At 40.8% G+C, this 17,837-nt stretch overlaps 1 protein-coding gene across 4 annotated transcripts in view; it reads left to right on the top strand.

Moving 5' to 3' along the window:
• The window catches only part of TMEM87B (transmembrane protein 87B), a 72,397-nt gene that overhangs the window by 20,944 nt on the left and 33,616 nt on the right, over positions 1-17,837 (top strand). For all 4 annotated transcript variants that reach the window (XM_058428391.1, XM_058428388.1, XM_058428390.1 and 1 more), the window contains 5 exons: positions 109-240; positions 8,068-8,118; positions 10,352-10,442; positions 13,864-13,925; positions 14,142-14,325. In XM_058428391.1, coding sequence (XP_058284374.1) covers positions 109-240; positions 8,068-8,118; positions 10,352-10,442; positions 13,864-13,925; positions 14,142-14,325 — 520 coding nt within the window. The remainder of the gene's footprint in view (positions 1-108; positions 241-8,067; positions 8,119-10,351; positions 10,443-13,863; positions 13,926-14,141; positions 14,326-17,837) is intronic.

The following is a 17,837-nucleotide window of genomic DNA, read 5'->3' as shown; positions in this document are numbered from 1 at the left end:
ATTTCAAACTGAATATACTTTTGGTATTATTTAGACATTAACTTTTATTTATATTCTAGGATAAGAAGTGTGGGAATAAATTATAACATAGAATTTTACCTTATATAGGAGCTGTTCCAAAAACATAAACTTAGTGTTGATGAAGACTTTTGTCATTATTTAAAGAATGACAACTGTTGGACAACAAAAAATGAAAACTTGGATTGCAACAGTGAGTCACAGGTGTTTCCATCTTTGAATGTGAGTATCTGACTTGCCATGTTAAAATAAAGTTTATTTTATTCCCAGTGAATACAAGTATCAACTGAAGTAATGTTTTATCAGAATTTTGATAAAAGTGGTATCTGACTTGCCAGGTCAAAATAAAGTTTATTTTATTCCCACTGAATACAAGTATCAACTGAAGTACTGTTTTATCAGGATTTTAATAAAGGTGGTTAACTTGTAAATTTTTAGGTTTAGTTTGTTTGTGTGTATAGTAGTACATAATAAGTAAGATACTTGGCTGGGCGCGGTGGCTCACACCTGTAATATCAGCACTTTGGGAGACTGAGGTGGGTGGATCACCTGTGGTCAGGAGTTTGAGACCAGCCTGGTGAAACCCCATCTCTACTAAAAATACAAAAATTAGCCGGGTGCGGTGGCATGTGCCCGTAGTCCCAGCTACTCAGGTGGCTGAGGCATGAGAATTGCTTGAACTTGTGAGGCGGAGGTTGCAGTGAGCCATGATTGTGCCACTGCACTCCAGCCTGGGTGACGGAGTCTCAGAAAAAAAAGATAAGATACTGATGTCATTGTTCCATTTCCTTGCAACTTATTTTGGCAACATCCTTGCAAGGGTCTTTTATATCTGCTACCTCTAATTAATCTCTCACTCTTCCTTCTGTCAACTGCAGTCAGACCTTTGCATCCATCATCCCATCAAAACAGCTCTAGTCAAAGTCACCAGTGAGTTCCATGTTGTTAAATCCAATGGTCTGTTCCTCTTACCAAAAGTCTTGACTTATCAGCATTTGACACATGTCAACACTACCTCCTCCTTTATGCCTTTTCTCCCTCCCAGTGTGGGAGCTTAGATTCTAAAATGATTAACAGCAGTCGGCCGGGCGTGGTGGCTCAGCCTGTAATCCCAGCACCTTGGGAGGATGAGGCGGGTAGATCACCTGAGGTTAGGAGTTTGAGACCAGCCTAGCCAACATGGTGAAACTCCCATCTCTACTTAAAATACAAAAAATTAGCTGGGCATGGTGGTACGCACCTGTAATCCCAGCTACTCAGGAGGCTGAGGCAGCAGAATCACTTGAACCCGGGAGGCAGAGGTTGCAGTGAGCCGAGATCACACCATTGCACTCCAGACTGGGGGACAAGAGCGAGACTCCATCTCAAAAAACAAAAACAAGGCCAGGTGCGGTGGCTCAAGCCTATAATCTCAGCTCTTTGGGAGGCCAAGGTGGGCGGATCACGTGGTCAGGAGTTCAAGACCAGCCTGACCCATATAGTGAAACCCCATCTCTACTAAAAATACAAATATTAGCCGGGCATAGTGGAGCATGCCTGTAGTCCCAGCTACTCGGGAGGCTGAGGCAGGAGAATCACTTGAAACCGGGAGGTGGAGGTTGTGGTGAGCTGAGATTGCACCATTGCACTCCAGGCTGGGAAACAGAGGGAGACTTCCTCTCAAAAAAAAAAAAAGAAAAGAAAAGAAAAGAAAAACAAAAACAAAAATAAACCTAGCAGTCAGCCTTGAGTAGTGAGGTTATGGGGCATTTAAATTTATTTTTTGTTCTTTTGTAAATTCTGAAGTGAAAATGTCTTTAGTAAAAATTTTAAAGGAGTTCTCTTTAAAATGTGTTGAAATGTAATAAACACGGGAAAGTACACATCAGTGTACTCCTCAATGAATTTTTAAAAGGCCAGGCACGGTGGCTCATGCCCATAATCCCAGCACTTTGGGAGGCCGAGGCAGTTGGATCATGAGGTCAGGAGAGCCAGACGATCCTGGCTAACACAGTGAAACCTTGTCTCTACTAAAAATACAAAAAATTAGCTGAGCGTGGTGGCGAGCACCTGTAGTCCCAGCTACTTGGGAGGCTGAGGCAGGAGAATGGCATGAACCCAGGAGGCGGAGCTTGCAGTGAGCCGAGATTGCGCCACTGCACTCCAGCCTGGGCGACAGAGCGAGACTCTGTCTCAAAACAAACAAACAAACAACAAAACTGAGCACAACCATGTAGACCCTGATGAATTATAGAACATTTTAGCACCTAGAACCCCCTTTTAGTTCCTAACACTTTCCCTGCCAATGGCAACACTATCCTCATTAAGGAGAAGCTTTTATTTTTATTTTTTAACTTTTATTTTCAGGGGTATATGTGCAGGTTTGTTATATCGTAAACTCATGTCACAGGAATTTGTTGTACAAATTATTTCCATGACCCAGGTACTAAGTTTAGTACCCAATAGTTATTTTTTCTGCTCCTCTACCTCCTCCCAGCCTTCACCCTTAAGTAGGCCCCTCTTTGTGTCTGCTGTTCCCCTATTTGTGTCCATTTTCTCATCATTTAGCTCCCACTTACAAGTGAGAATATGCGGTATTTGGTTTTCTGTTCCTGTGTTAGTTTGCTAAGGAAAATGGCTTCCAGCTCCATCCATGTCCCTGCAAAGGACACGATCTCCTTTTTTATTTCTGCATTTTATTCCATGATGTATATGTACCACATTTTCTTTATCCAGTCTACCATTGATGGGAATTTAGGTTGATTCCATATCTATGGCAATGTGAATGGTGCTGCAGTGAACATATGTGTGCATGTGTCTTTATGACAGAACGATTTATATTCCTTTTGGTATATAATATACCCAGTAATGGAATTACCGTGTCAAATGGTAGTTCTGTTTTCAGCTCTTTGAGGAATTGCCACACTGCTTTCCACAGTGGTTGAACCAATTTGTACTCCCACCAGCAGTGTATAAGCATTCCCTTTTCTCCACAACCTTGCCAGCATCTGTTATTTTTTGACTTTTTAATAATAGCCATTCTGACTGATGTGGGATGGTATCTCATTGTGGTTTTGATTTGCATTTCTCTGATGATCAGTGATAATTGAGCTTTTTAAAATATGCTCTTTGGCTGTATGCATGTCTGAAAAGTGTCTGGTCATGTCCTTTGCCCACTTTTAAATTTTTTTTTGTTTTTTTTTTCTTGTACATTTGTTTAAGTTACTTATAGACACCGGATATTAGATCTTTGTCAGATGCATAGCTTGCAAATATTTTCTCTCATTCTGTAGGTTATCTTTTTACTCTATTGATAGTTTCTTTTGCTGTGCAGAAACTCTTTAGTTTAATTAGATCCTATTTGTCAATTTTTGCTTTTGTTGCGATTGCTTTTTTGGCAACTTTATCATGAAATTGTCACTTGTCCTACGTCCAGAATGGTATGGTCTAGGTTGTCTCCATAGGGTTTTCATAGTTTTAAGTTTTATGTTTAACTCTTTAATCCATCCTGAGTTGATTTTTGTATATAATGTAAGCAAAGGGTCCAGTTTCAATCTTCTGCATATGGCTAGCCAGTTATCCCAGGACCATTTATTGAATAGGGAGTCTTTTCCCCATTGTTTGTTTTTGTCAACTTTATTAAATACCAAGTTATTATAGGTGTGCACCCATATTTCCAGGCTCTCTATTCTGTTCCACTGGTCTATGTGTCTGTTTTTGTACCAATACCATGCTGTTTTGGTTACTATAGCCCTGTGGTATAGTTTGAAGTCAGGTAGCGTGTTGCCTCCAGCTTTGTTCCTTTTGGTTAGGATTGCCTTGGCTATTTGGGCTCTCTTCTGGTTCCATATGAATTTTAAAATAGTTTTTTCTAGTTTTGTGAAGAATGTCATTGGTAGTTTGATAGGAATAGCATTGAATCTGTAAGTTGCTTTGGGCAGCAGGGCCATTTTAACAGTATTAATTCTTAATATCCATGAGCATGGAACATCTTTTTTATTTTTTTTTGAGATGGAGTCTCGCTCTGTCACCCAGGCTGGAGTGTAGTGGCGTGATCTCCACTCACTGCAAGCTCCACCTCCTGGGTTCATGCCGTTCTCCTGCCTCAGCCTCCCAAGTAGCTGGGACTACAGACGCCCGCCACCATGCCTGGCTAATTTTTTGTATTTTTTTTAGTAGAGACGGGGTTTCACTGTGTTAGCCAGGATGGTCTTGATCTCCTGACTTCATGATCCACCCGCCTCAGCCTCCCAAAGTGCTGGGTTTACAGGCATGAGCCACTGTACCCAGCCGAGCATGGAACATCTTTCCATTTGTTTGTGTCATCTCTGATTTCTTTGAGCAGTGTTTTGTAATTCTCATTGTAGAGATCATTCACCTCCTTGGTTAGCTGTATTCCTATGGGATTGCATTCATGATTTGGCTCTTGGCTTGGCTGTTGTTGGTGAACAGGAATGCTAGTGATTCCCCGCCTCCCCCGCCCCTGCCGCCCACTCTGTCATCCAGGCTGGAGTGCAATGGCACAGTCTCGGCTCACTGCAACCTCCGCCTCCCAGGTTCAAGCAGTTCTCCTGCCTCAGCCTCCTGCATAGCTGGGATTAAAGGCACCTGTCACCATGCCCGGCTAATTTTTGAATTTTTTTTTTAGTAGAGACAGGGTTTCACCATGTTGGCCAGGCTGCTCTCAAACTCCTGACCTTAAGTGATCCTCCCGCCTTGACCTCCCAAAGTGCTGGGATTACAGGAGTAAGCCACCACACCCAGCCGCTAGTGATTTTTATATGTTGATTTTGTATCCCAAAACTTTGCTGAAGTTGCTTATCAGCTCAAGGAGCTTTTGGGCAGAGAGTATGGGGTTTTCTAGAAATATAATCATGTCGTCTGCACACAGGGATAGTTTGACTTCCTCTCTTCCTATTTGGGTGCCCTTTATTTCTTTCTCTTACTTGATTGCTCTGGCCAGGACTTCCAATACCATGTTGAATAGGAGTGGTGAGAGAGGGCATCTTTGTCTTGGGCATGATGTCAAGGGAAATGCTTCCAGCTTTTGCCCATTCAGTATGATGTTGGCCATGAGTTTGTCATAGATGGCTCTTATTATTTTGAGGTCTGTTCCTTCAATACCTAGTTTATTGAGAGTTTTTAACATGAAAGGATGTCGTATTTTATCCAAAGCCTTTTCTGTATCTATTGAGATGATCATGTGGTTTCTGTCTTTAATTCTCTTTATGTAATAAATCATGTTTATTGATTTGCATGTGTTGAACCTGCCTTGCATCCCAGGGGTAAAGCCTGCTTGATCATGGTAGATTAACTTTTTGATGTGCTGCTGGATTTGGTTTGCTAGTATTTTGTTGAGGATTTTGGCATCAATGTTCATCAAAGATATTGGCCTGAAGCCTTCTTTTGTCATGTCTCTGCTATGTTTTGGTATCAGAATAATGCTGGCCTTATAGAATGAGTTGGGGAGGAGTCCCTCCTCCTCAATTTTTTTGGAATAGTTTCAGTAGGAATGGTACCAGCTCTTCTTTGTACTTCCAGTAGAATTTAGCTGTGAATTCATCTGGTCTTGGGCCTTTTTTTGTTTGGCAGCCTATTTCCATTTCAGAGTTTCTTATTGGTCTGTTCAGGGAATCAATTTCTTCCTGGTTTAGTCTTGGGAGGGTGTATGTGTCCAGTAATTTATCCATTTATTCTAAATTTTCTAGTTTGTGTGCATAGAGGCGTATTTTCTGATGGCTATTTGTATTTCTGTGGGGTCAGTGGTAACATTCCCTTTGTCATTTCTAATTGAGTTTATTGGATCCTCTGTCTGTTCTTCTTTATTAACCTACCTAGCAGTCTCTCTTACTAATTTTCTCAAAGAAACAGCTCCTGGATTCATTGATCTTTTGAATGGTTTTTCATGTCTCAGTCTCCTTTAGTTCAACTCTGATTTTGGTTATTTCTTGTCTTCTGCTAGCTTTGAGGTTGGTTTGCTCTTGCTTCACTAGTTCTGTTAGTTGTGATGTTAGGTTGTTAATTAATTTGAGATCTTTTTAACTCTTCTTCTTCTTTTTTTTTTTTTTTTTTTTGAGACAGAGTCTCATTCTGTTGCCCAGGCTGGAGGGCAGTGGTGTGATCTCGGCTCACTGCAACCTCTGCCTCCCAGGTTCAAGCGATTCTCCCGCCTCAGCCTCCCGAGTAGCTGGGATTACAGGCACCCGCCACCATACCCAGCTAATTTTTGTATTTTTAGTAGAGATGAGGTTTTGCCATGTTGGCCAGGCTGGTCTCGAACTCCTGACCTCAGATGATCCACCTGCCTCAGCCTCCCAAAGTACTGGGATTACAGGATTACAGGTGTGAGCCACCGCGCCCAGCCAAGATCTTTTTAACTTTTCACTGTGGGCGTTTAGTGCTATAAATTTCCCTCTTAACATTGCCTTAGCTATGTCCCAGAGATTCTGATATGTTGTATCTTTGTTCTCATTAGTTTCAAAGAACTTCTTGATTTCTGCCTTAATTTCATTATTCACCCAGAAGTCATTCAGGAGCAGGTTGTTTAATATCCATGCAATTGTATGGTTTTGAAAGATTTTCTTAATCTTGATTTCCAGTTTTATTGTGGTCTGAGAGAGTGGTTGGTATATGATTTTTGTTCTTTTGCATTTTCTGAGCATTGTTTTATTTCTGATTGGCTGATTTTAGAGTATGTGCCATGCAGAGAGGAGAAGAGTATATATTCTTTTATTTTTGGGTGAAGAGTTCTGTAGATGTCTATCAGCTCCATTTGATCCAGTGTTGAGTTCAGTCCTGAATATCTTTGTTAATTTTATGCCTCAGTGATCTGTCTAATACTTTCAGTCAGGTGTTGAAGTCTCTCACTATTATTGTGTGGGAGCCTAAGTCTCTTTAAACGTCTCTAAGAACTTGCTTTATGAATCTGGGTACTCCTGTGTTGGGTGCATATGTATTTAAGATAGTTAAGTCTTCTTGTTGAATTGAACCCTTTACCATTACATAATGCCCTTTTTTGTCTTTTTTGATCTTTGTTGGTTTAAAGTCTGTTTTGTCTGAAATTAGGCCTGCAACCTCTGCTTTTTTTCTGTTTTCCATTTGCTTGGTAGATTTTTCTCCAACCCTTTATTTTGGGCCTATGCGTGTTGTTGCATGTGAGACGGGTCTCTTGAAGACAGCAAACCATTGGGTCTTGCTTCTTTATCCAGCTTGACATTCTGTGCCTTTTAATTGGGGCTTTTAGTATTGGTATTGTGGATTTGATCCTGTCATCATGTTGTTAGCTGGTTATTATGCAGACTCATTTGTGTGGTTACTTTATAGTGTCACTGGTTTACGTACTTAAGTGTGTTTATTTAGTGGCTGGTAATGGTCTTTCCATATTTAGTGCTTCTTTCAGGAGCCTTGTAAGGCAGGTCTGAATGAATTCCCTCAGCATTTGCTTGTCTAAAAAGGGTCTTATTTCCCCTTCACTTATGAGGCTTAGTTTGGCCGGACATAAAATTCTTGGTTGGAATTTCTTTTCTTTAAGAATGTTAAACGTAGGCTTCCAATTCTCTTCTCCTTGTAGGGTTTCTGCAGAGAGGCTTGATGTTAATCTGATGGGTTTTCCTTTGTGAGTGACCTGACCTTTCTTTCTAGGTGCCTTTAACATTTTTCTTCATTTTGACCTTGGAGAATCTGATGATTTATGTGTCTTGGGGATTATCTTCTTGTGAAGTATCTTGTGGGGTTTCTTTGCATTTCCTGAATTTGAATGTTGGCCCCTCTAGCTAGGTTGGGGAAGTTCTCATGGATGATATACTAAAGTAGGTTTTTCAAGTAGCTTCCATTCTCCCATCTCTTTCAGGAGCGTCAGTGAGTCATAGATTCAATCTCTTTATATAATAGGGGTAACTTTTCAAAAGCAGAACTTTGTTACTTGTGTTTGGGATATAGTGAGATTTGTTCTTTGATGTTTAGCTTTTAATTTTTCATTTTTCTTCTAACATTTTTTTCTTAATTATTAAAACAATTTTTCTCCATAGCAATGCAGCAGTATAAAATGGCATTATTTACTCTTTTTTCCAGAATAAAGAACTAATAAATATCAGAAATGTTTCAAACCAGGAAAGATCAACGGTAAGCAGTTTGATTTGTCTTTAAATCAAATATACACAAGTTAACGTAAGACTGAAAAAAGTCGCTGATGGATAGACACTTAGTGATATAAAGTAGGGTTATTAGAATTGTGGAAGGAAAAGGAAACATTATTTAAAACCGTATGTTTTCAGGCCAGGTGCGGTGGCTCCTGCTTGCAATCTCTGCACTTTGGGAGGCTGAGGCAGGTAGATTGCTTGAGGCCAGCAGTTTGAGACCAGCCTGGCCAACATGGCAAAGCCTCATCTCTACTAAAAATACAAAAATTAGTGAGGCATGGTGGTACATGCCTGTAATCCCAGCTACTTGGGAGGCTGAGGCATGAGAATCACTTGAACCTGGGAGGTAGAGGTTGCAGTGAGCTGAAATTGCACCACTAAACTTCAGCCTGGGTGACAGAGCAAGATTCTGTCTCAAAAAAAGGTTTTCTTGTATATGTCTATATGAATTTTGTATATATTGTTTCTATCTTTGTCTAAAAATACCCTTAAAGCAATTTAAGATGAATTTCTATGCAGCGTTTCTTTTCTTTAAAAAATAAAATTCCCCCTCTAAATGTGCAAGACAGCATAGCAATGGACTGTGCTTGTCATTAAGGATTTAAAGAAATAGAAACCACGAATGTAGCGTGTGGAAGGGAAATTTTGGCATTTTGGGGAATTACTAAAAGTCAGAAGACTGAGTAAGAGGTCGAAAGGGTTGGGAGTGATGTGTAGGGACTGAAAGCAGGTTTGGGAGAGCTTAATGTTTGCTTTTATACTATGACTCTTCATGTTTTCTCTAAAGCCATCTTAAAGAAGTCTGATAATGGAAAGGCACTCGCTCTGCCGTGGCCAGGACAAACTTTGTACAAAATCAGTCATATGATGAGGAGTAGGAAATGAAAGAAACAGATAGGAAATATTCAGGAAAATGGAGTATAAGAAGTGTGGTCCAGTTATGGGAGGGCACTGGAGAATTTACAAGCATTACAGTGGGAAGTTTTATTCCTTAGTGGAATTGCAAGTACCATAGTGCCTTAAGAAATTTGAATCATTTAGCTTATGTACTTAATCTGAGTCATTTCTGACAACATTATCTAACTTCCTCTTCCCCCAGTTCAATTTAAAAACCACACATTAGGCCGGGTGTGGTGGCAGGTGCCTAGAATCCCAGCTACTCGGAGGCTGAGGCATGAGAATTGCTTGAACCCAGGAGGCTGAGGTTGCAGTGAGCCAAGATCGCACCATTGTACTCCAGCCTGGGTGACAGAGCGAGACTCCATCTAAAAAAAAAAAATAAATAATAAAAACCACACATTTAAATAAAACAAAATGTTTGATAAAATTAGGATAAAATATGAGAAGAGTAATGTTAGAAAAAAAAGCTTTTTTTGAGACACAGGCTCGCTCTGTCACCTAGGCTGGTGTGCAGTGGTGTGATCTCATCTCACTGCAACCTCCGCCTCCCAGGTTCAAGTGATTCTTCTGCGTCAGCCTCCTAAGAAGCTGGGACTACAGGTGCCTACCACCACACCTGGCTAATTTTTGTATTTTTAGTAGAGACAGGGTTTTGCCACGTTGGCCAGGCTGGTTTCAAACTCCTGAACTCAAGTGATCCACCTGCCTCGGCCTCCTAAAGTGCTAGGATTACAGGTAGGAGCCACCCTGCTGAGCCCTAGAAAAAGTTTTTTATTGATAATATTAAACAATATATAGAATGGTAATATTAAAGGGAACCTGTAAAAATATAAAAGACAGAAAACATTGAAGAATGAGAAAAGCTTCTTTCCTCCTTTACCTTTTTAGGTCTGGGAGGATGGTGTCTAATAAGAGAAATAGCTATCCTTCTACTGCGTGCCATTCCTTTTCTGTTTTATTTGTGTGTGTGTGTGTGTGTGTGTGTGTGTCTGTGTGTCTGTGTCTGTGTGTGTGTGTGTGTGTGTGTGTGTGTTTAAAAGAAACCCAATATGGCTGGGCACAGTGGCTCACACCTGTAATCCCAGCACTTTGGGAGGCCAAAGCAGGAGGATCACATGAGGGGTCAGGAGTTTGAGACCAGCCTGGGCAACATGGTGAGACCCCCATCTCAGAAAAAAAGGAAAAAATTTAAAAATAGAAAAATTAAAAAAGTAACCTGATTCAATTATTTTAAAATATGGCAAACAGTTGTTCAGCTATATTACATAGCAATTTGTTAAAAATAATGTGAAGAATTTTTTTCCCCTCTATTTCAGGATGTGGTAGCCAGAACACAAAAAGATGGGTTTCATATCTTTATTGTTTCCATTAAAACGGAGAATACAGATGCAAGCTGGAATTTGAATGGTATAGTTAAACTGCATGCATGTTTACTATCTGCATTTTCTGTATTCTGTATTTTTGTCACTGACCTGAGTCAACATTCTCTGTTTGAAATACATCATTCAAAAATGAATTTCTGTTAATCATACATTTATTTTAGATACTTAAAATGTAACATTAAGCTCTCTTATTGCTACTATTTTTTTAATTGATTGAAAATTTTACTGTGTTAAGATAAATTTTTAAAATTTCAAACTTCATAGTGGGATATAAAATTCTCCATTCTTTCAGATTAAAAAAATTTTTTAACATGTAGAAATGTGTAGGCAACATTTTAGTTGTATTTCAAGTAGGTTATGTTCTCTGTTTCTTGAAAATGGCCATCATCAGGGATTTAAGATTTTTATTATTTGACAAATTTTATTTTAAAGGATCTGTCTGTAGCCTAGGAGTAGAAGCAGCATATCTGCCAGCATGTGGCTTCTATGGTCTGTGAGGCACCCCCACCACTGTAAGTTAGACCCTCTGTGCCTTGTTAAGCTGTGGTTCCTTAGTGCCACAAAAGTAGACTTGCAATAAGCAGTTTTCAAGAGAATGAATGCTTTTACGTATTTAGAATCACTTTGGCTGATGTTTTCCATAGCGGGTGTCTGCTGGGGCCAGCAGTAGCCAATCAGCATGTGAGGGCCCTGGGGATTTGATACTGCTCTGATTCAGCCAGTCAGCTGGCAGAAACCAACGAGGTGAGGTAGGCATTGCTGCAGAGGAGGCTCGGTCTGGTGTACTGCATGGCCCTTGGAGGGAAGCTGGCAAGGTGGCTGCTCTGGAAGAGTGTGAGGTAAGGCTTCCTTCTGGAGATGGCATCATGAGCCAGACTGTGCCAAGTAGAGGGAGCAGGGACCCCGATGCCATTCTGTCACCTAGCTATCTTAGTCTGTTTGTGCTGCTGTAATAGAATACTTGACACTGGGTAATTTATAAAGAACAGAAATTTATTTCCCCACAGTTCTGGAGGCGGGGATGTCTAAGATCAAGGTGCCAGCAAGTTTGGTGTCTGGTTAGGGCCCTGGTGTCTGCTTCCAAGATGGCACCTTGAACGATGTGTTCTCACATGGCAGAAAGGATGGAAGGGCAGGAAGCACAAAAGGGGACAACCACTCTGCTCTCACGGGGTGGAGGCAGAAGAGCAAAGAAGGGCCTAAGCTAGTTCCCTCCAGGCCTTTTGTAAGGCATTAATCTATTCATGAGGACAGAGCCCTTGTGACTTAATCACTTCCCAAAAGGCCTCACCTCTTAATACCACCGCAGTGGGTATGAAGCTTTAATAAATTTTTGAGGACATTCAGACCATAGAACTAGCCTTGTGCCCAGTTCTTTCCCAGGCATTGTGTCTTTTCCCCTGACACCAGCGGGCAGTTTTGAGCCCCTGCTAATTAGTAGCTGGAGCTGTCACTGAGCCCTGATGTTTTGCACTGTACTTGGCATGTGGTTTATGATTGCTGTCTCAGACAAAACCCAACCTAGATGTGTGAGTTTGGTAATTTATTCCAAGTTACGTCAAGGAAGATAAGGTCCCAGTGAGATGGGGGCCAGTCTGAGTTCTTGTTTGGTAGCTGGGACTACTGTGCTCTTGTATATGATCAGATTTGGCACAGGTTTTTAGAATAGCTTGTATACAAGTAAAAGTATCTCTTTTTTTCTTTTTTTTGTAAATTGACAATTACAATGATATAAATGTATGGGGTACAAAGTGATGTTATAATCTATAAATACAGTGTGGAATAATTAAGTCAAACTAGTTAACATATTCATCACCCCAAATGCTTAACATTTTTTGTGGTGAGAACATTTGAAATGTACTCTCTTAGCAATTTTGAAACATACAGTACTCTATTAACTATTCACCATGCTATGCAATAGAACTCAAAAGAAAAAAAACTTATTCCTCCTGTCTGAGATTTTTTTTTATCCTTGCCTCCTACCCCCCAGCCTCTGTACCCACCGTTCTGCTCTCGTATTAGGAGTTCGATTGTTTTAGATTCCACGTATAAGTGAAAATATGCAGTATTTGTCTTTCTGTGCCTGACTCATTTCATTCAGCACAGTGTTTTCCAGTTCCATCCATGTGGTTGCATATGACAGAATTTTCTTCTTTTTAAAGGCTGAATAGTATTTCATTGTGTATATATACACATTTTCTTCATCCATTCATCTGTTGATGGACACTTAACGTTGATTCCATAACTTAGCTACTGTTCATACTGCTGCAGGGAGCATGGGGGTGCAGACAGCTCTTTGACAAACGGATTCTAGATCTTTTGGGTAAATAGTAAAGTGGGATTACTGGATTATATGGTAATTCTGTTTTTAGTTTTTTGAGGACCTTCCATACTGTTTTTGATAATGGCTGTACTAATTGACATTTTCACTGACAGTATACAAAGCATCCCTTTTCTCCACATCTTCATCAGCACTTACTGTCTTTCATTTTTTTGATAAAAGCCATTCTGACAGGTGTGAAATGATATTGGGGTTTTAATTTGCATTTCTCTAATGACTAGTGATATTGAGCATTTTTCATGTATTAATATCTGTTGCTCATTTATATGTTTTCTTTTGAGAAATATCCAGGTCCCTTGCCTTTTTTTGTTTGTTGGTTTGAGACAGGAGCTCACTCTGTCACCCAGGCTGGAGTGTGGTGGCACAATCTCGGCTCACTGCAACCTCCACCTCCTGGGTTCAAGTGATTCTCCTACCTCGGCTTCCCAAGTAGCTGAGATTACAGGTGCATGCCACCACACCTGGCTAATTTTTCTGTTTTTAGTAGAGGCGGGTCTCACCACGGTCGTCAGGCTAGTCTCGATCTCCTGGCCTTAAGTGATCTGCCCACCTCGGCCTTCCAAAGTGCTGGGATTACAGGTGTGAGCCGTCACGCCCGGCCCCTTGCCCATTCTTTTAATTGGATTTTTTGTTTTCTTGCTTTTGAGTTGTTTGAGCTTATATATTTTGGATATTAACTCCTTCTTGGATATATGGCTTGCTAATTTTATGTCTCAGTATCTTTAAGTTGTCTATGTCTACTGTTAATTGTTTCCTTTGCTGCAAAGAAGCTTTTTATATTGATGTAATCCCATTTGTCTATTTTTGCTTTTGTTGCCTGTGCTTTTGGGATCAAATCCAAAAAATCATTGCTCAGACCAGTGTTGTGTAGTGTTCTCCCTATGTTTTCTTCTAGCAGTTTTAGAGTTTCTGGTCTTACAGTAAAGGTATCTTGGTAAGGTTACATAATCAAACAATTACTAATTGTCCAATACCGTGTATGTGCTACATACAAATTCAGCATTTGTTAGTGTGGTTTGTATTCTTGGAGCCTTCTGGGAAATGAACTTACACTTAAAGATTTAAGACTGACTGTTAATTAACTCTCTCTTCTTCTCTATCCCAGTTTCTCTTTCTATGATTGGGCCTCATGGATATATCTCTGCATCAGATTGGCCCCTAATGATTGTGAGTATTTCTCATCATTTTTTCCTTTTTAAAAAATGAATTTTATACCCTAAGAGCTTTGTGGTAGTAATTCCTCAGTAGTTAATGCTTTGACATAGCCTCTATTTCTGGTTCCAGAGTGACTGGAAAATGAAGGGTTGGATACTTGAATGTAGAAGTGCCAACTTTCAAATGATCAAAAGGCTTAACTGACTAAAATTGCTTCTCTTCCTACAGTTTTACATGGTGATGTGTATTGTTTATATATTATATGGCATACTCTGGCTGATGTGGTCTGCCTGTTATTGGAAAGATATATTAAGAATCCAGTTCTGGATTGCAGCTGTTATTTTTTTGGGAATGCTTGAAAAAGCAGTTTTTTATAGTGAATACCAAACCATCAGCAACACTGGACTGTCAAGTAAGTTTTGACTGTCTCTGTAAATACAGTATGATCTAAGAGTTCCCCAGTATTTATGAGCAGAGCAGTGGGAGGCCCCCCTCTGAACAGTGGTTTGGAAACAGGCATATTATAGATGAAGAGAAGGAAAGCCAAGAAAAGAATGTCAGAGTAGGCCTCTGATCTGGCCGAGCATGTGTCTTCTCTTCATTATCTGTTTTCCTTCTTGCTAAATTTCCCCTCACTTCCCTCCTGGAAAAAATAAAAGTCCCATTTCCTAAGGTTCAGCTTGGATTAAAACAGCACAAAGTTTGGGACAGGGAGACTTCAGGTGCTGCCAATCCTTTTAACATACTTCTCCTTCCCCCCACATCTTCTTTTCCTTCTCCTTCAAAAAACAAAAGAAAGGAAATTGGCCACAGGGAGTAAAATCAGGGGTGCTGGAATGGATGGTGCCTGCAGCGTCCTTGTGCTCTCCCCACCTCTTTACTCCCGCAAAGATCTTCATGTGACCAGTGGAGGCACCATCACAGTTTATGCGGTGGAATATGTGAAGCAGGGAGGCCATACAGCTGGGCATCCTCAGATGTGTGCCCCAGACTTCTAGAAAGTAGATTTCAGGCCAGAGAAGCAAAGGTACAACTCTCCCACCGAACCTTTGGAAAGAGAGAGCTCAGAGGAGTTGAAGGTGCTCAAGAGTGTACTTCTGAGTGACCGGCTACAAATGATCTTGGTGCAGATTTTCAAAGGGCATGATTTTGTCTGTTATTGATTGATTGATTGACAAGGTCTTGATCTGTTGTCCGGACTGGAGTGCAGTGGTGTGATTTTTGCTCACTGCATCCTTGACCTCCAGGCCCAAGTGATCTGCCCACCTCAGCTTCTGGAGTAGCTGGCACTATGTGTCTGTTACTTATTTTGAAATACTCTAGAAAAAAAATAAATTGGACTATAGATGAAACAAATTTGGTGTAACGTTGCTAATTATTGAAGCTGGATGATGAGCACAAGGGAAGTCATTATATTGCTTTCTCTCTTTTGGGGAGTATTTGAAATTTCCCCAAATAAAAAGCTTAAAAGGACATGTACCAAAGAATAAAGAAAGGACAAACATCCAGGATGCATGTTAGAGATATCACTACTCTGTAAGAAGTTTTTTATGGTGTGTGTGTACGTGTGTGTGCGTGCATGCATGCGTGCTCTAAACCAGATGATGAAGAAAGGGTAGGTCTGCTGCTTAGAATTGAAGCATTCCTGAATGTAGAGAAGGCAGTTCTGATGCTTTGCTGTCAGTGGTGGTGATCTCTTGTTTAGTGAGGGTAAAGGGTGGCATGGACTTTAGTGAGGAGCAGCAAAAACCTGAGATCCATGAAGAGGTAAGAGGCCATCTGCCATCCGCAGGGAATCTAAGCTGTCCGAGATGGCACTAGAGGGCTTGGAAGAGATACCCAGACTGCTGTCAGGGTCTTTGAGGAGTCCTGTCCAATAGGAGAGGTGGGCAGGAGCTGATGTCCTTTCTGATTTTCCCATGTGGGAATTCTGTGACAGGGGCTGTCTTGCCCAGCATTGATCTTGAAGCATCAAATTTAGAAAAATCATTAGACGGATGAGAAGCATTGATTGTTAGGACCCGACATGGGTACATTAAGAATAGATCTTGTCAGACTAATTTTTTTGTTTTGGGTTGCTAGATTGACAGGAAGATGTAGTAAACTTAGTATAGCTGACTTCTTCAAGGCATTTGACAAGGTCTCTTTTGACTTCTTTTGGATAAGATGAGCTGAAAACTGGTGGTGCCGCCATATCTAAAGAGTTCATGGAGATAATCACTGGTCATTCTAGACCTCTGCTGTTTTCTGTGGTAGCCACAAGCCACATCTGGGTACTTAAGTAAAATTAAATTAAAAATTAAGTTCCTCAGTTGTTCTAGCTGCATCTCAAGTGCTCAGTAACCACAGGTGACCAGTGACTGCTGTATTGGACAGCACAGAGGTAGACCATTTCCATCATTGCAAAAGGGTCTGTGGGACAGCTCTGGTCTGGAGCAATGGTTCTCATCCCTGGTTTTGTATCAGCATCACTTGAAGAACTTTAAAATGGTACCAGTGCCAGAGATTCTGATTAGGGCAGACCTAGGAACTGGGGCTGTGTAGAGACTTCCAGGTGATTCCAATATGCATCTAGGATTGAGAACCATTGAGCTAGGAGGTTTGAATGGTGTCTCTCAGATTTTAGGCCTTGTTGCTGGTTTATTCTTCTTGTGAATCTGTTGGTTTGTTCAACTAGCATTTATTGTGTGACTATGTAGACAGCATTCTCTTAAATTTTGTGGATGATGTGAGGCTGGCCAGGGTCGTAAATACTTAGGGGCATAGAGAATCATTTTAGGTAGACCCTTTTCACTTGAAGATACGTGATGAGAGGAAAGAGACTTGACATGCTGAATAGAAAGGTGAAATTTAATGGATAAGATCTTGAACTTAGGTTTGGAGTACAAATTGCAAAAACACCAATGGAAAAGTTTTAAAAAGAATTTAAAAATTGAAGCTGATGAAAAGCAAACTCAACACAGGCAATAATAGGGTGGTTTCCTCCCACAAGCTCCCACAACCTCAGATTGCAGCAGGAGCCTGGAAGGAAAGTTGAGAATCTTGCTGTATAGGCCACACTGTACCAGAAAGGTTGTAGTCATATTACCTCAAGAGGAGTATAGACAGCCCATGGAGGGATTGACAGCACACTCATCCCTCAACATTTGTGATCATAAACCCCTTCTTCACATTCTGCACTCTTTCAGAGAGCTCATCCATTGTTTTCCTCCTAAAGCTTTCTCTCCTGTGGAGCTCTGTATCTTGAGCTACAGACATAAATATCCGGTCACCTGCAAAACAGCTTCTCAATGCCTTGCAATCTTCTCAATCTCTGAATGGCAAAAATGGAGCTCATCCTTTCTGCCTTTGTGTGGCAGCCTCGCCCCAGCCCACACTTGCTGCCCTTCCAGGTGTTCCTCTCGCTGCATGATACTCGCTGCATGGCCAGGAGACCTCAGGGCCATCTTTTACATCTTTCTTGGCTTCTTGCTCTGCCTGTAGTTCTAGATCTATCTTCAAGGCATTTGACAAGGTCTCTTGTGAGTTCTTACAGGCGAGATGGAGCTGAAAACAATGTGAACTGAAAACATCAGATGGATTCACAACTGGTTTTGCCACCGTATTTTCTGAATATCTTTCTGAACCTCTTTCTACTTCTCTCCATCATCACTGCCGGTACCCTCATCATCTCTTAGTTTTCTGGAATAGTCTCCTGAGCATTTTCCTTGCCTGCAGTTTTGTTCCTCTCCAAACCATTGTAGGTAGAGCAATCTTGATAAAATAAAGCCATCCATTTTATTCCAGCAGTCAGCACATTTTTTTCTGTCGAGGACATAAAGGAAATATTTTGGCTTTGCAGGCCCTATGGTCTCTGTTGTAACTATTCACCCTTGCCATCAAAGCATAAAAGCAGCCATAGACAACATGCAAACAAATGAGCAT

The sequence above is a fragment of the Hylobates moloch genome, unplaced genomic scaffold, assembly GCF_009828535.3.
Source record: "Hylobates moloch isolate HMO894 unplaced genomic scaffold, HMol_V3 SCAFFOLD_15, whole genome shotgun sequence".
NCBI classification, from domain to species: Eukaryota; Metazoa; Chordata; class Mammalia; order Primates; family Hylobatidae; genus Hylobates; species Hylobates moloch.
This window is presented reverse-complemented; position numbering and strand designations above follow the sequence as displayed.